The following is a 16,706-nucleotide window of genomic DNA, read 5'->3' as shown; positions in this document are numbered from 1 at the left end:
GCTGGGAGGGTGAGTCACGAGTCGAGGAACGGGGATGGGAGAGAGGAGGAGGCATGCTCACCTGGCCTCGCAGCGCGTGGAGGTTGCTGCCTGTTTGGGTGGGCTCCTCCATGGACTCCAGCCACCCCTTCGGGGGTCGCGTCTGCCGCAGCAGCACAATGTAAGCCCCGAAGACATCAGCCTTGACGTTCTCCTCACGCTCCCTGAAGCGGTGGATGAGTGCAGGCGCCAGGGTGCCGTGGAAGTCGGGCAGCAGGTCAGGCCGAGAGCCAATCAAGGCTGCCATGCACTTGGCGGCGGCCCGACGCACCTTCCAGCTCATGTCATCGTCATCACTGTATTCGTCCTCACTCTCTGGGGCAGGAACGGGACACCCATGGAGCCAGCGCACTGCAGCCTGGCCCCACCCAGGCTGTCTCCCAGGATGGGAGCCAAGCCTGTTTCAACTTTTGATGACTATTTATAGGCTATTAGGAATGTTACCTGCCATTTAATGAACACCTACTATGTGCTAGAGGTGATGCCAAGCACCTCAGATCCACAACCTCATTTGAGCCTCACAACTACCTTGTGAGACAGGGACTATTTTCCCTCTGTAGAGATGTGGAAACTGGGGGGAATGGCTCACCCCAAGTTACATGAGCAGGGATATAGCTGCAATTAGACCAGGATCCTCCCTTTGCCTCCAGCCGTTCCTGTTTTGCCTGTATCAGGAACAAAACTAATTTCCAAGTCATTACTGAGGATTCCAGAGAATCCATTTGGGGCACAAAATCTATCCTTTGATCAGAATTGATTGTGTGATGTTTCACTTATTAGGATTCCAGAAAGGAAACATGACAGGCCTCCCCTTGGCCTCCTCCCTCCCTCCACCCCCAGTGTCTCAAGTCCTCATTCTGGCTTCCAAGCAGGACTATACTAACAAGGAAAAGCTGTGTTTGCGTGGCTTTCTACTCTCCAAGCTCCCCTGAGAGGACAGAGCTCATCAGGTCTTCACCACACCTCAGGAATGAGGGTGTCTTGAGCTCCATTTGATAGATGACAAGAATAAAGCTCAGAGAGGGTGAAACTCTCCTGAGGACACACAGCTAAGAAACAGGCCCACGGGGCTGAGATTCAGGCCCACGGGGCCCACGCATACACCTGGGAAGATGCACATGAAGCTAAGAGGGGGGTGGACCGAACTAGGGACACCACCAGGTGCGGACCCAGAGGCCAGTGTGTTGTTTCTAGCCATGCCACTCCTTAGATGACTCGGGCTTTCAGAGCACTGGCGTCTGGGGAAGCCATAGTGGGCCACGTGGATGGTCCCAGGGCTGTGTCCTGTCGCCAGAGCAGATGTCGTCTGATGGATTGTGATTTGTTACCTCCACCCTATGCCACCCAGGAAGAAAACATCCATAGCTCCAGGCTACTGACAAGAAAATGCCCATTCTCCCTGACTTGGCATTCGAGGCCCCAACACGCCTGTCCTATCTCATCTCCCACCATCCCATCTTATTCTCAGTACCCCACCAGGACCTAAGTCCCTCTCCTCCATCAATGCTCTGCTTCTAGGGCCCAGGGCCATCAGTCTGAGTGACAGGTAGGACCACGGGCACAGAAGGAAGGAAGCCACTGCATCCATTCTCCATCCAGGTATCTCTCTCCCTGTTAGTACGTATCATACCATTATTAGAGCTTCACTCTGCTGGGTTAAAGCACTGGCTCTTGAAAGCCATTACTAAGCAGGCATAGAGATGGCAGCATAGAGGTGGGGGCTCCAAGTCCCAGTTTGGCCACTTCCTAGCTGTGTTATCTCAGGCAAATCCCTTCTCTAAGTCTGGGTTTCCTTGTCTGAAATATGAGGATAATAACAAGCACCTGGTTTTCTAGAGTTATTGGAAGGAGCGTGAAATGAGAATGCTCAGGACACCAGTAGATGTTCAATAAATGACAGCAATTACCACTATCATTACCCTGATCTATGCACAGCGTGGGGACCTTGGGGAACCCAGATCACGGAGGGGAAGGCTGGAGACTGAGGAAGAGTGAAGATCAGGATGGGGGTGCGAGATGTGTCTTTGGCTGGGGGTGGGTGGTATCCCAGGAAAGCTGCACCCATTTCCACCTTCCCACCCCAGTGACAAGTTGGCCACCCACCTTGCTCACTGAATTCATTATCTTCTGTCTCCATCTGCTCCTCATCCCCATCGCTGTCATAGTTATAGTTCGGGTCGTGCTTCATGTACTGGAGGCAGAGGCTGGTCACGTTGGGCACGTGAGGACCCATCTCCTTGGGGCACCTGTGGGGCAGGATGGGTGAGGCTCTGCTGGACAGGCAGGAGAGGGTAGGGGGCGAGCCCAGTGGTGAGTCCTGAGATCTCACTGCTTTGAAGCCAGCATCCTGCCCCACCCCTTCCCCACCGACTTCCCAAAGAAACCCTGGGCCCCCATCTCCTGGCACCCACACTGCACCTACTTCCTCAGGAAAGCCTCAAAGGCCTGGAGGCAGGACTCCCGGAGCTCATCGTCATCCAGGTTGCAGAACTCCTCCACCAGGGGCACCAGGCGGTCCAGGTGGGCCCCTACAGGGCCAGGTGTGTCACTGAGGGCAGGCCAGACCCTTTCCCAGCCTCCCTCAGCCCACAGCGCTCAGCCTGTCCCTGCACTTGAGCCCTGACCACAGCAAACTCAATTTGGTGGCTTCAGAGTCAAGCAGATGTCAAGGTTCTAGCTTTATCTCTGCCACCTATGAGCTATGCGACCTTGGACACAACACACTTCTCTGACCATAGTCTACTCATCTTTCTAGGAGAGATAACAATGCCAACCAGGCAGAGATCTGGGTGAGGATTAATGACACGGTGCACATTAAAGAGCTCCGCCTGGCACACGGTAGGCACTAAAGTAGCATCTGTCCCTAAACTGTTACTCATGTCCTCATCTTCTTTCCTGCACTAGGTTGTGGCCCCGGATGGGAAACATGGAAATGCACCAGGCAAGGGCACCTCTTGGTGCTTTAAAGGGTTCTGTCATAGCCCTTCTCCAGTCACAGGCTTCCCCATTTTCCTGCCCAACTGACCATGAACCCTAGTCTGGTCCTGTGCAGGCTCCCTCGTGCGTTCATACTCCTGAGAGTGACTAACAGGTGGCTGTTGTTTGAGGGGGGATGAGGACAGAGCATTGACTTTGGGGTGGGGTCCCCCTGTGTGTTCGTAAAATCCCTTACAGTGAGAGAGCCAGAGTGGAAAGAGGGGCAGACCATGGCCAACTCTGCCCACGCTGCCTTGTTCTAGCCCAGAACTCCAAGGTGCTTGAAAATAAATTCAAACCTGACTACAGGATTCCATTTCTATAAAATTCATCCCTGGTGACAGAAAGCACATCGGTGCTTGCCTGGAGTGGGGCAAGGGGAGGGATGGACTGCAAAAGGGCAAAAGGATACTTTTGGGGGGTGATGGAAATATTCTGCATCTTGTTTGAGGTAGTAGTTTCACAGCCGTACACAAAGGTCAAAACACACTTAACTGCGTACTTTAAGTCACGCAATTTATTATATGTACATTATGCCCCAATAAAATTTTTTTAAAATTCAGACTTGGCTTCTGGGTTGTTATTAAAGTATATCTGTCAAAGTAGGAGGATAGAACACACGGTATTTTACGTTTGGTGGCGTGATTTATAATTACCCGAGAGCCTCAGCAGAGGTAGGTCAGGCTCAGAAGCACGTGGAGCTCAGGTTCCACCCACTGCCCTTCAAGCTCCGCCTTCCGCTGTCAGGCGTGTCAGCCACTCCCCCTTACCTGGGAGGTGGCTGACACTCATGCCCCACCCCTCTTCCCCCAGCACCAATCTGCCTCGGCCACGCCCCCTCACCTAAGAGGCAGCCCGCCCCAGGCTCGGCAGCCCCTCCCCGCCTCGGCCCCGCCCCTTGCAGAGGGGCTGCACCCCCTTACCGAGGCGGTGGCCTGCCTGCCGGCCGACGCTACCCAGACATTGGATCAGAGTGCGGATGGCGGCGGGGCTGGCCGGTGCGTGCGGCCCGGGCAGCCGATCCAGCAGGTGGTCCGCGAGCTCCACGAAGAGGTCTGTGCTACAGGCGGCCGCCAGGTGGCCCAGTGCCCCGACGGCCCGCTTGCGCACGGCCAGGCGTGGGCTGCTCAGCTGCGGCAGCAGACAGTGCAGGAGGCTGGCATGGAAGGCACCCAGAGGGGCACCCAGCCTGGGGAGTCGGAGGGGATGTCGGACGGGGCCCACCCAGCGGGCAGCCTGGGCCAGGCACCTCTCCTCTCCCCATCCTCTCCAGGCCTCCTCCCCAGAATTATGACAACCCAATGGCCCTTGGTAAATGGAAAGGCGCCCTGCAACTGTGTGGAGTATTTATTTATTTATTATTACACAAGGGAAAGCAGAGAGGGAAAGGGACTTTCTCAAGACCACTCAGCCGAGAAATACAAGGCCAGGATTTGAATCCAGATGTCCAGGTTGCTAGCCTGGGGAGAAGGCCTGATGGGTAATGGAGTGTGGGGGACTCCAGTGGGGCTGATTTCCTGGGAGTCTGGGCTTTACCTCTAGGCACACTCTACACACACACACACACACACACACACACACACACCGTGTCAGTCCATTCCCTTCACTGAGACCACAGTGGTCTAAAGTCTACCTCTGACCTGGTCAATCCTCTGCCTAACTGCTTCAGTGGCTCCCCAGTGCTCCTGGATAAGCTGAGCTCTGGGCCCAAGGCGAGAGGCAAAACCAGAGAACGGCTTCTGCACAGGGAGAATGCAGCCCCTACCCTCAGCAGCTTCCACCCTCACCTTCGAAACCAGGCCTGTGCATGTTCTGTCCTGTGCATATGCTGAGACCTTCTCTTCTCTCACTCCACACAAACACATTGGCCTCACATTCCCATATCCAGCCCAGCTCTCACTCCTGGATTTCATTTTTTATTTATTTGTTCACCTACTAAGTCACAGGGCCTTTGTGAGAAGCTTGGGTGAGATTAGACTGGCCCTAGAGCCTGCCCTCATGGAGTCTCTGACTGAGTGCGTGCCTCCCACTTCAGATTCAACATGCCCCAAATGACTCCATCACCTTCCTCCCCACACACCTGCTCCTGTTCCCAGAGCTCCTACACCCCATCACAGCCAATGGCCCTGTGTCCTTGCCCCCAGTCAGTAAAGCCAGACCCCCGGGTGTCATCTTTGAGTCTTTGCCTGTCACCCACCCCGAGTCTTGTGGAGTCTATCTCTTAAATACAACCTGAGTATACCTGCCTGCAGAAGTCTCCTAACCAGTCTCCCTGCCCATTCGACCCCTGCCGTCAACTGTGCACACGGCAATAGGAAGAGGAGTCTGAAACACAAATATGCACAAGGCATTCCTTGACCCCTGAGCTGACGCGCACTCCCACTCCTCGCACAGTCTGTGTCAGTTTTAGTCGCCCACCCCGCAGCTCCTGCCCAGCCCTCGGCCTCACCTCTCCATACCAGCCTCTCCACATGACACCCCAGCCCCACGCTGTCTCACAAAACCCCCAGGATCCCATGTCTTCTCCAGCCTCTGCCCCCTGGGCCAAGGGCAGTCTCTACCTCCAGTGTCCCCCTTATGCCCACCCAACCCTGGCCAAGTCCTGCCCATCCTTGAAGGCTCAGCTAGCAGGACCCTCTCGAGGAAGCTTCCCTACCCCCGGCTCCTCCTCTGAGCTCCTAAAGGCTCTGCTCTTCTCCTTACTGTTGGTCTTACTCCACTTAGTTTGTTATCTGTGAGCTCCTCCCTAGGAGGGCCCAAGACCTGTCCAATTCCATATTCCCACCACCAGTTCAGCACCTGACATTTTCCTGGGTCATGGAGTAGGTGTTCAAGTCTTGGCAGGTTGAATGAATGAACTTGTAAAATGTACAGTGCAATTTAAAACAAAGGCCCAGTGCTATTAGCCCAAAAGAAGAAAAAGAGAAAGAAGGGGATGCGGGAGAGGATGAACACACATAGGCTTCGGAGAGACCTGAATTCAAACCCCAGGTTCTGCCATTTACTGTTACCTTGGCACTGACAGTGTGACCTTGGGCAGGGCTCAGAGACTAGAGAATTGTGAAGGAGCCCTCCTTAGCAAGGCTGCTAGGACACTTAAGGAGCGCCAAGCACAGAGCCTAGTGTGCAGTTAAGCGCTGGCTCTGTGGCTCTGAATCCCTCTCTGTCCCCATGTCACCCTCCCCCGGTCCTCCCTGCCCAGGGTGGCCTCCCCCACCTGCTCAGCATGTCAGAGAGGATGTCCAGGGCTTCCAACTGCACAGCCACATCCTCTTGCTGGGCGATAGCACTGGTGAGCTGGCCGGTGATCTTCCGGCACACGTTGGTAGCCAGGCCAGAGCCTGCACAGAGCACAAGGATGGCACAGTGAGGCCCAGGGCTGGCCACCTCTGGCCGGCCTTTGCTCTCATTATATTCCTGAGCCTACATCCCCGAGAATCCAGCTGACCCTGGCCTTGAGTGGTCCAAGGTTTGACCCAGAGTCTGACCGAACTAAAGGGGACAGCTAGGGAAGGTGAAGAATTGATGGCTGAGTCGCCCCACCCCCAGTCCCTCTGCCTTCCACCTGCTAACTAGGGAGGCAGGGAAAGCTCCTTGCCTAGACTCCCTTGCTGCTAGCAGGGGCCAAGTGACCTGGCTAGTGAGATACAGGTCGAAGCCTTCTGAGCTCTTTTGGGGAAACGTGCTTTTCTCATAAAGGACAAAAGGCACAAGCAGAGACCTTACCCCTGTCCTAACTGAGCTGCTAAATGCGTTGCTGCAAAAATGGAATGGCTGGTCCCTCCAGAATTCTGTGAGAAAAGCAACCCCATTCTCCCTCAAGCTGTTATTAGTTAGATTTTTGTTACTTACAGCTAAAGCATTCCTGACACAGAGCCAGGAACTTAAACAGAGCTGGGTTTGAATCCTCTGCCACTTCCTAGCCAGCTGGCCTTAGCAAGTCCCTTCACCTCTCTGGGCCCCAGTTTCTTTAATCATAAAGTAGGACAAATAACAACAGTGCCTAATCCCTGGGACCTGGGTACCTGTGGCTGCAGGGGGGAGCTCCGACAGGACAGTCTTGAGGCCGATGCCAGCGATGTCTCGGAGCTGCTCCTTATCTGACCGCATGTTGGCACAGAGGGCATCCACGATGGTCTCCACCTGGTACTCCTTCACTTTTCCCACCAGAGGACCCAGGCTGAGCAGGGAGGGAAGGAGAGTGTCCAAAAGCCCCAGGCTCAGCCTCAGTCATGCTGCTCTTTAGGTCCCCTCAGGCCCATGGGGCTACATGTGCTGAGGAAAAGGCCCCAGATAGACAGGGGACTCCCTATTTTGCCAGAAAGAGAGGCACCCTCTGGCTCTGCCAACATCATTCCTGGCACCTCCCAAACCTGCACCTCCTCCTGGGTTTTGCACGTCAGTATATGGCCAAACCCCTGAACCCAGTAACCTCAGCTGGAAACCAAGCAATGCCCAAGAGCCGCGGTTGTCAAACTTCAGTATATATCAGAATCCTCTTAGAGGCCTTGTTAAAACAGATTTCTGGGCCCCGCCCCAGATTTTCACATTCAGAAGGTCTAGGAGGGGCCTGAGAATTTAAATTTCTAGCAAGTTCTCAGTGGATGCTGATACTGGTGGTCCAGGGACCAGAAAACCTCTGCCTTAGAGCCTTGCTTTACCAATCATAGTCACAGATCAGCTTCACAAGCATCACCAGCATCACCTGGAACTTGCCAGAAATGCAGAATCTCAGGTCCTATCCCAGAGTTACCGAACTAGAATCTGCAGTTCAAAAAGGCCCCAGTGATCTGAATCCATATTAAAGCTTAAAAATAGCTGTACTAGACACACTAGTTCTCAGCTTTAACTGTGCATCACCATCACCCGGGGCCTTTAAAATCTGTCACTGGGTGCAAGCCCCAGGGAATCTGAGTTAATTGGTTTTCAGGTGTGGCCTGGGCATTGGGAGTTTGTTTTTGTTTTTTAATTACCTACATAGATTCTAACATGCAGTTAAGATTAAGAACCTCTGACCTAAATGAATGGTTCTGAGATGTTGGTGTGCGTTAGAATGCAGATTCCCCGGTGCTACCTTCTCATCTGCCCACCTCAGACTCCTCCCTCCACCCCTCCTGCTCCGGAGTCTGAATCCCAGCTGGGGAATACTTAGCTTAACAAGGGTCCCAGGGAACCGCAATTCATACCAGTTTGCAGACCGTGGCTCTCCATTGACGGTTTTCTCCATCAGCTCTTCTATGTAAGTACTCATGGGGTCCCCCCCTTTCTGCCTCCTATAGTTCCTGATTGGGGTGTAGCGCCCTCAGGAGAGTTCTGGAAATTTATGGGGGCCTTTTTTGGTCATAACTAATGAGACGTCACCTCTGGCTTTTATTTGGGGGTGGGAGAGGGGGGTGCATGTGGCTGGGAAAGACAATACTGCAAAACAAAACATGTTCCACATCCTGCTGGAGTTTCTAACACCCCACTGGTCATTTGTACAGGGAAAAAAACCTTTCCATAATTACCTGAGTCCAAAATCTAATTTCAATTTACATATACACACAAAGTACTTTTTACGGTATTTTAAGGTACTCTAAATTTCCCAAGAATGTAACTATCCAGTAAATTGAAGGAAGACTGTACTTTGTTTTCCGGAAAACTACCAGGAGATGTTTACCGTTTCAGAAAATCTCATCGCTAATTCAGAAAATCAGCACCACAGTCCTGCTTGTGGGAGCTGAGTCCCCAACATCGACATCTGTCTCTACCCGCCAAGTGCCATGGCACCCACCGTGAGCCTACATTTAGTGCAGGCTTCTCATGACTTTATTATCCCTTCAGTCAACGTGCCCAAGCATTCACATACTGGAACACACACTACTGTACTCCCGGTTCTGCCGGGGGGAAACCACCATCCACCCTATCTCTGCCGCATGGCCAGAGACGCTTCCAGACCGCAGACATGACCACGTCATGTTCCTGCATAAAACTCCACTGAATTCCCTCTGCTCTTGGGATCAAGTTGAAATTCATTAAGACAGCCCATGGGGCTCCTGGGTAGCGCAGTCGTTAAGTGTCTGCCTTCGGCTCAGGGCGTGATCCCGGCGTTCCGGGATCGAGTCCCACATCGGGCTCCTCCGCTGGGAGCCTGCTTCTTCCTCTCCCACTCCCCCTGCTTGTGTTCCCTCTCTCGCTGGCTGTCTCTATCTCTGTCAAATGAATAAATAAAATCTTAAAAAAAAAAAAAAAAAAGACAGCCCAGAATGCCTGCGCCCAGCTCACGGAGTACTGTTCCACAGGCAATGCCCCAATTCTCTGTTGACTGTTGACCCCTGCCATTCCTCAGTCCTCCACCCACCCACATACACGTGTGCCCTGCACATACCTCATCTTGCTTTTTTAGCTCTAAAGGTGACTGGCCAAGGTCTCAGGACTGCAACCTCAGGGTGCCTAGGGCAAAGGCTTTGAAGCCCCCCCTTCAGCCCTCACCCTCCTTCTGCATGCCAGCGTGACCTTCCAGCTGCCAGCACCTGCATCTGTGCCTGAGGGCTTTCTCTGGCCGGAGGGGTCATGGAATACAGAACCCTGTGCGCTACCCGCTACCCCGGGAACAGCCCTCAGCAGGACTGACAGCCCTTGGGTGGAACACTCCACAGGGCATGTCCTACACTGTGTCCCAAAGGCCCCCGGTAGGGTTAAGCTCCACTTGCCCACAGCAGTAACTTGCTTGATCTTTCACATGTTACTGGCTTTCTTCCTTCCCTACCTCACTTCCCTATTCCCCTACTGGAGTTTTCTGGGATCACTTCCCAAATAAACTTACACTTGAATCCCCGTCATTGGGTCTACCTCTGGGGGAATCCAGACCAAGGCACCATCCAACTCTTCTGGGGCTTCAAGAACTGCTCACAGCAACTACTCTCTTAGAGACTGTGCCCCAAAGGGGCAGGGACCCCTGGGGTTCGCTCACACCTGGCCTTGCCCCGCCCCCACCAAGGCCAGCACTCACCACTTGACGGCCAGGTTCTGCACCTCGCCGTTCTTGTCCTCCAGCAGCCTGAGCAACATCTTCACCACCTTGCGCTCGCTGTCCTCGTCCAGCTGGATGGAGTCCTTCTGCAGCTCCGACATCAGGTCACTGGTGGCCATGAACCTGGGCAGGAGGGCACAGGAGGATTCCTGAAGAGCTCCTGGGCCCAGTGTTTCGGGCAGTGTCTGAGAGTGCCTCCAGAAGCAGACCTCGATACAAAGATTCAAGGGCAGGTAGATTATCTGGGCTGGAGACATGGTCGGGCCACCACCAGGAGACCCACGGGTGACATACCAACTGCCACGTCATGGCAGACTAGGAGTGGCACAGCACGCTGGCTAAATGCTGAGCACTTTGAGTTTGGTGGCTCCTGCTTCTACCACTCGTGTAAATGTGAACTTGGACAAGTCACTTCACCTCTCTGAGCCCTAGTTCACCTGTCAGAAAAATGGGGATAAGAACAGCACCTGCCTTGTGGGGTTATATGGAAGTGAAAACGAAATACTGTATGTGATGTGCTTAGCACCCAGTGAGCACTCAGTAAGCAGCACCGCCATTATTATAACGGCAAGTTACGTCATTCACCTCATTCATGTTAGCAGGCCGAACAGACGCCTCTCTACCAGACAGATGGAATGGGGCTAGCCCTGCCCACCTCCGCCTCAGAGAACCCACTCAGCCCCTGCCTTTAGACCAGTGGTTCTCAAACTGTAGCTGGCGTCAGAATCGCCTACAGGGCCTGTTAGACACTGCGCGTCAGAATCGCCTACAGGGCCTGTTAGACACTGCTGGGCCCCACCCCCAAGGTTTCTGGAATCAGGTCTGAGCTGGGGCCCAAGAATTTGCATTTCTAACAAGTCCCTGAGAGGCAGGGACCACACTCTGAGAGCTCCTGCCCTAGGCCATGCTGATGGGCTGCAAGCATATCTTAGACACTGATGTCAACAGCTGGCCAGTCCCCAACCCAGCTCCCTGACGCAGGGGTGGGCATCAGAGCCAAGTGCTGCCCCCTCCCCGCCCCCAGGTGGGCAGATCCATGTGGCCTGATACCGTGTTCTAGGGAGTTGCAATGGTAGTGGGAGTCTGAGCTGGAAGGCCATGAGCTGGAGCTGCTAGGATCACCACGGTTCCTGCTGAGATTCACAGGGCAGAGCAGCCTTAAACTGGCAGCCCTCAGCTGTGTCTACCTTGCAGATGTTTTTCAAACGTTTGATTTAACAACACGTAGAAACTCCCCAGTTGATGTAAAAGTAATTACCAGATTCTCTTGAAAATAGAATCTTTGTTTTTTCTTAAGATTTTATTTGTTTATTTGAGAGAGAAAGAGACAGAGAGCATCAGCAGGGACAGGGGCAGAGGGAGAAGCAGACGCCTCGCCGAGCAGGGAGACCTACATGGGGCTCAATCCCAGGACCCCAGGATCATGACCTCAGCTGAAGGCAGACGCTTAACTGACTGAGCTACCCAGGCACCCCGAAAATAGAGTCTTTGAATACACCTGGGCCAACATCCCCTGGCGACAATAACTGGTTGGTGCAGGCCTGGCTGCCCTCATTAGGTGGGACACTATCTCCAGTTGACCAGGTTCCCACCAGGCCCACTGTACCTGTTCACTGGATCTTGCAGGCACTTGCAAGGAGAAACCGGAGGGGAAGGCCAGGGCAGCAAGGAGAGATGCGGCAAAGTCAGGGCCAGAGTGTGGCAGCCCCAGAGAAAGCCTCCAGCTTTTGCTGACCTACCAGACCACCCCGCCTCCTCACACCAGCCTTGTTTTAGGCTTGAGCTTGCTCCACCAACAAGAGTCCTACCGATCCTCCCAAGCTTCCTGTGGCAAAACTGATCACAGTCAGGGTTCCAGCCTCATCTTTGCAGGCTCAGACCTGCTGCTTGATGTCATGGGGAGACCCACAGCGCCCTGTTACCTGGAGAGCACTTGTCGATGTCACTGCTGTTTATTTTTAAGAGCTGGAATTAGTGTCAAGCTGCTGAGAGAAAGAAGGAGGCTGGGCTGGAGGCCAGGAGGGAGTGGCAGGGCCGACTGTGCCCACCTCTGGGCCTGGTCATTGCAGGAGAAGCAGCCACGGGAAGGTGAAGGAGGAGGTCTGCTTCTGAGCCAGGACAAGGCCTGGGGTAGGCAAGCGCACTCCTAGGTCCGCCTGGCTGAGGGGACATTCTGAGATGGCAGGTAGTGTCTCTAAGCTGTGTTTCTGCTGCAGTTCATGGAGACCCAGCTCAGCCTGGCAACTGAAGGAATGTGTTCATTTTCCCAAGATGAGCCTCCTGTCCCCCCCTTTCTTCTCTGTTGAACTCCTATTCAATTGTCAAGGACCCAGCTCAAATGTCCCAGCCTCAGAAATGAGTCATCTGATCACCCTGCCCTATCCCCAACCCACATTCCCAAATCACACTTGGGGTTCCCCTGGATAGGATTCTCTCAGAGCACTCTGCATTCCTCATCAGAGCACTCTTCAAACTGTATTGCAAGCTTGGTTACCAGTGCGTCTCCCCATTAGAATATGAACTCACAGGGGCCCAGCAGGTTCGCCCCTGGGACTCCAGACCCAGCAAAGAACAGGTCTGGAGAGGGCCTGGAAGTAGGGTGAGGGCAGGAGGGGAGGCAGGGAAAGAGCCAGCCCCTAACAGCCAAGGAGCTGTGTGGAAACCCGAACTCAGAAACCAGCCCTTCTGAGATATGCCTCAGCATTTCAGACACCTCCGAGTTCCCGCAAATAACCAGCTCTCAGAGAAAGAAAGCTGGACTGCGCATATGTACGTGGTGGTGGCAGTGGGGGGTGTACAGCAAAGCATGTAATTTGGTAGATAAGAGTTTGAGCCCTGGGGGCGCCTGGGTGGCGCAGTCGTTAAGTGTCTGCCTTCGGCTCAGAGCGTGATCCTGGCGTTATGGGATCGAGCCCCACATCAGGCTTCTCCGCTATGAGTTTGCTTCTTCCTCTCCCACTCCCCCTGCTTGTGTTCTCTCTCTCGCTGGCTGTCTCTATCGATGTCAAATAAATAAATAAAATCTTAAAAAAAAAAAAAAAGAGTTTGAGCCCTGAAGTCTGCCTCTTTTTTTTTTTTTTTTTTTTAAGATTTATTTGTTTATTTGAGAGAGAGAGCATACGCGGGCCGGCGGGGGTGGTGGTGGTGGAGAGAATCCCAAGCAGACTCCATGCCAAGGGCAGAACCTGACACAGCAGAGCTCGATCCCACAACCCTGAGATCATGACCTGAGCTGGAATCAAGAGTCAGATGCTCAACCGACAGAGCCACCCAGGCGCCCCTGAAGTTTGGCTTTAACTAAATATGTAGGTCTTGCCACTTACCAATTAGGTGACCTTGGGCAACTGACTCCTGAGTCTCAGTTTTCCACCTATGAAGTGGGAATGTTCTTTGCCTCACCTCATAACATCTTTGGGAGATTTCAATAGGACAACCAGCTCTTAGCATGAGGCAGATGGGGAAACCAGGCTCAGGGGGGCTGCACGAACTGCCCAAGGTTACACAGCAAGCTGGGAGGGGACTCAGCACACCTGTCAGGTCTCCCGGCTCCTCAACAATTACTACTGTGTTATTGAAAAATGATTTAGGAATTCCTGCACGACCCCTCAGTTTTCCATCTGGCTGCTGGAGTCTGAGTGGGAACTGAGCAGCCTCCCACCCACAGAGGGACAACAGGGATCAATGGCTTCCTTGACCCTGCCTGGGAACCCCACTCGCAGTCACCACCTGCCTCCAGAAGCCAGAGGACACAGTTTCAGTTTCATTCCAGAGAGACAACTCAGCTGAAACACTCAGCCACATGGGCACCTGGACAGTTGGTCAGCAGGACCCAGCCTTCCCGGTATTCGGACTTTAAAAATAGACAGCATTCTCATATGCTTGGGATGGTTTTAAGTGTTCTCCAGCAGAGCAGGCTGAAAGGCCTTCTCATGCTCTAGGTGGCAGGGCCAACTCCCTCTCCTGGAGATTGGACCCGGGGGCCAAGAGACAGGGTGCAAATCCCCTCGGCCACTAGCCGGCTATGGGCAAGTCACTTCCCTTCTCTGAACCTCTGGAGAACAGGAAGGACTGTTCTGGACTGCCTGGGTGGACTATTCGAATGAGACTGCACTGGACAGCATAGCAGGGAGCCTGGCACCCAGGAAACATTCACTGAGCACCTTCTGTGTACCCAGAACAGGCTCTGGGATGCAAAAAGGAAGGACACAGTCCCGGTGCAAGGGTTCTGAGTATCTCAGGGCTAGAAGTGATGTCGTAGAAACATGGGGCAGGACAGGTGCTGTGGGAGCACAGGGGACGTGCCCAACTCTGCCTGGGTGTCAGAAGGCATCCCGAAGAGGTGACAAATGAGAAGGAGCTAGCCAGGTGAAGGGAGGAAGTGAAGGGGGGAGGGGTTGCAAGTAGAGAGTGGGAGAGTGCACGGCAGATTTCTGATGTGCACGGAGCCATAAATGCCAGTTTATTAAGCACCTATCTGGTGCCAGCGCTATCTAAGCACTGCACATGTGTTAACTCTTTTCAAACTCACACCAACCCTCTGAGGTGGGTTCTATTACTATCCCACCTTAGAGAAACAGAAGTTGAGGCTCCGAAGTCCCCAGTCACACAGCCAGTAAGTGGTTGGGGCAGGATCTGAACCCAGCACCATGGTTCTAAAGCTCTACTAGAAGCTCTTGAGGGGGGCTGAGGAATGGGTGGCAGAAGAAGGCAGGAGTCAGACCAGGAGAGGTGGGGCCTCAATCTCCTCACCTGTCAGAGGGCTGGATCCGTTGGCCTCGCTAAGGTCTCAGCCTCTGTGTTAAGACTGGCCTGGATTTGGACCCCACACCCTGCACTTCATAGCTCTGTGACGGCAACTCTGACTGTGACTTTGAGGCTCTGAGCTCCCATTTCCCTACCTGTAAACTGGGGATAAAGTGACAGAATGTTCAATACGTGGACTATGTTGGTCTCTGTGGGCTCCTCTCAGCTCCCAGGGTCCAGAACTGGCTGTGTGACCAGAGCCAATCCCTTCATCCCCCGGGGGCCTCAGTTTCCCCCAAGGAAGAGGAGGTTGGAGGAGAGGTTTCCTCCATTCTTTCCACCTCGGTTCCGGTGTGGCTCAGTGACGTCCGGGGAACAAAGAGAAGGGAGTGGCGCCCAAAAGCTAAAAGCCCCCACCCCAACCTTCGCCTCCCTGTGCCAGCAAAGCCCCTCAGCCCAGCCCCCTGCTTCAGGCTGTGTCAGAGCAAACCTGGGAGGGGAGGGGAGGGGAGGGGAGGGGAGAAGGTGCCCTGATGAAGCGCAGGCAGGACGCCTGGGGTGACTTTGAGGAGAAGAGGGCGGAGCGGAGGGTGCAGAGGCTAGTGTGGAAAAGTCAGTCCCGGGGTTGTGGGCCCGGAAGGCGCGGGGTTCCAACGCGGGCAAGAAGAGGCAGACGCTGGGATCCCCAACGAGAGGCCGAGGGCTTCGCGTGGGCTGAAGTGGGGCCCTGGGCGCATCAGCTGCGGGGAGAGATGAGGGCTGGCACGGATGGAGAGAGAAGGCAGAGGAAGGGTGCAGAGGGAGGAGCTGGGGCTCCCCCGAGGGGACCGAGGCAGGGGCCGACGCGCGCACGGTGGGAGACGAAGCAGGGGCTGTAGAGAGCGCAGGGCTGAGACGCGAGGAGCAGGGGGGCCGCAGCGGCAGGGCGGGGGTCACGGGAGGGGTGGAGCGTAACACGGCAGAGGGGCAGGGGCTGCACGCTCGTGGGGGATGGGCCGGCGCGGCGGGAGGCGAAGAAGGCCGGGGTTTCAATGGGAGGCGGAGAGGCGGGGGCCGGCAGCGGGGCGCACCTGAAGTCCTTGTCGCTGGACGTCATCTTCTCCAGGAGGCTGGAGATGTGGAAGGCGGCGGTGCTCATGGTGGCTGCGCGCCGCGGGGCCGGCCGGCGGGAGCGAATATGGCGGCGCGGGCGCCCCCTCCCCCGCCTGGCGGCGCGGGCTGCGCTCACCGGACAGAAATAGCAGCCCCCGCCCCGCCCGGGTGGTGCCGCGCTCGCGCCTCGGCCGGGGCCGCCGCGGGAGGCGGAAGGGGGCCTGCGAGAGGCTCTGCGGTCTCGGCCCGGGCACCAGCCACTGCTCCGTGCGTGGCCCGGCACCAACTTGCACACCCCCTAGAGACGGGGAGCTCACCATCTTTCACTGGTAAACGCCCTCCTATGATTCCTGTGGGTCCTGACCATGGTTGCGTGGCACCTGCATAGGATCGGAGAGTCTCGGCTTCGAATCCCAGTTCTGCCAGTTCCCCTGCTATGTAACCTGGGCCAAATTACTTCACCTCTCCGAACCTCAGCGCTTTCAATAGCAGGCATTCCAGAAGCAGGAGCTGCTATTGTTGGTCAAGCCAACCAAAGCACTTCCACCCCCACTCCACTCCTCATGCTGGCCTGCCTCAGAATCAGGCAGAATCTGAAGAGTGTACCCAGTCACCAGGCTCCCTGCCTGCCATCTCCCACCCTCAGGCCACAGGGTCAGTTTCTTCATTTTATAGAGATGCAGCTGAGACCCAGACAGGCATAGACACTTGCTTAGGGTGGAACAGCCATGGATCCCAGATGGAATCAGGACTGACCCCAGATCCCTCAGTGCCTCGGGCAACAATCCTCACCTGAAGCTCCCCACACTTTCTCCACAGTTAGGTACAAGCTCAACCTTGGAGA

At 54.8% G+C, this 16,706-nt stretch overlaps 1 protein-coding gene across 1 annotated transcript in view; it reads right to left on the bottom strand.

Moving 5' to 3' along the window:
• CAND2 (cullin associated and neddylation dissociated 2 (putative)) overlaps positions 1-15,977 on the bottom strand; it is a 32,992-nt gene extending 17,015 nt beyond the window's left edge. Inside the window, exons 1-8 of the mRNA XM_026501406.4 lie at positions 15,841-15,977; positions 10,007-10,150; positions 7,041-7,195; positions 6,233-6,356; positions 3,939-4,204; positions 2,462-2,567; positions 2,143-2,285; positions 62-354 (exon numbers count right to left, since the gene is read on the bottom strand). Coding sequence (XP_026357191.3) covers positions 62-354; positions 2,143-2,285; positions 2,462-2,567; positions 3,939-4,204; positions 6,233-6,356; positions 7,041-7,195; positions 10,007-10,150; positions 15,841-15,908 — 1,299 coding nt within the window. The 5' untranslated portion in view covers positions 15,909-15,977. The remainder of the gene's footprint in view (positions 1-61; positions 355-2,142; positions 2,286-2,461; positions 2,568-3,938; positions 4,205-6,232; positions 6,357-7,040; positions 7,196-10,006; positions 10,151-15,840) is intronic.
• Positions 15,978-16,706: the final 729 nt, after the last annotated feature.

This window comes from Ursus arctos, unplaced genomic scaffold (genome assembly GCF_023065955.2).
Source record: "Ursus arctos isolate Adak ecotype North America unplaced genomic scaffold, UrsArc2.0 scaffold_14, whole genome shotgun sequence".
Classification (NCBI taxonomy): domain Eukaryota; kingdom Metazoa; phylum Chordata; class Mammalia; order Carnivora; family Ursidae; genus Ursus; species Ursus arctos.
This window is presented reverse-complemented; position numbering and strand designations above follow the sequence as displayed.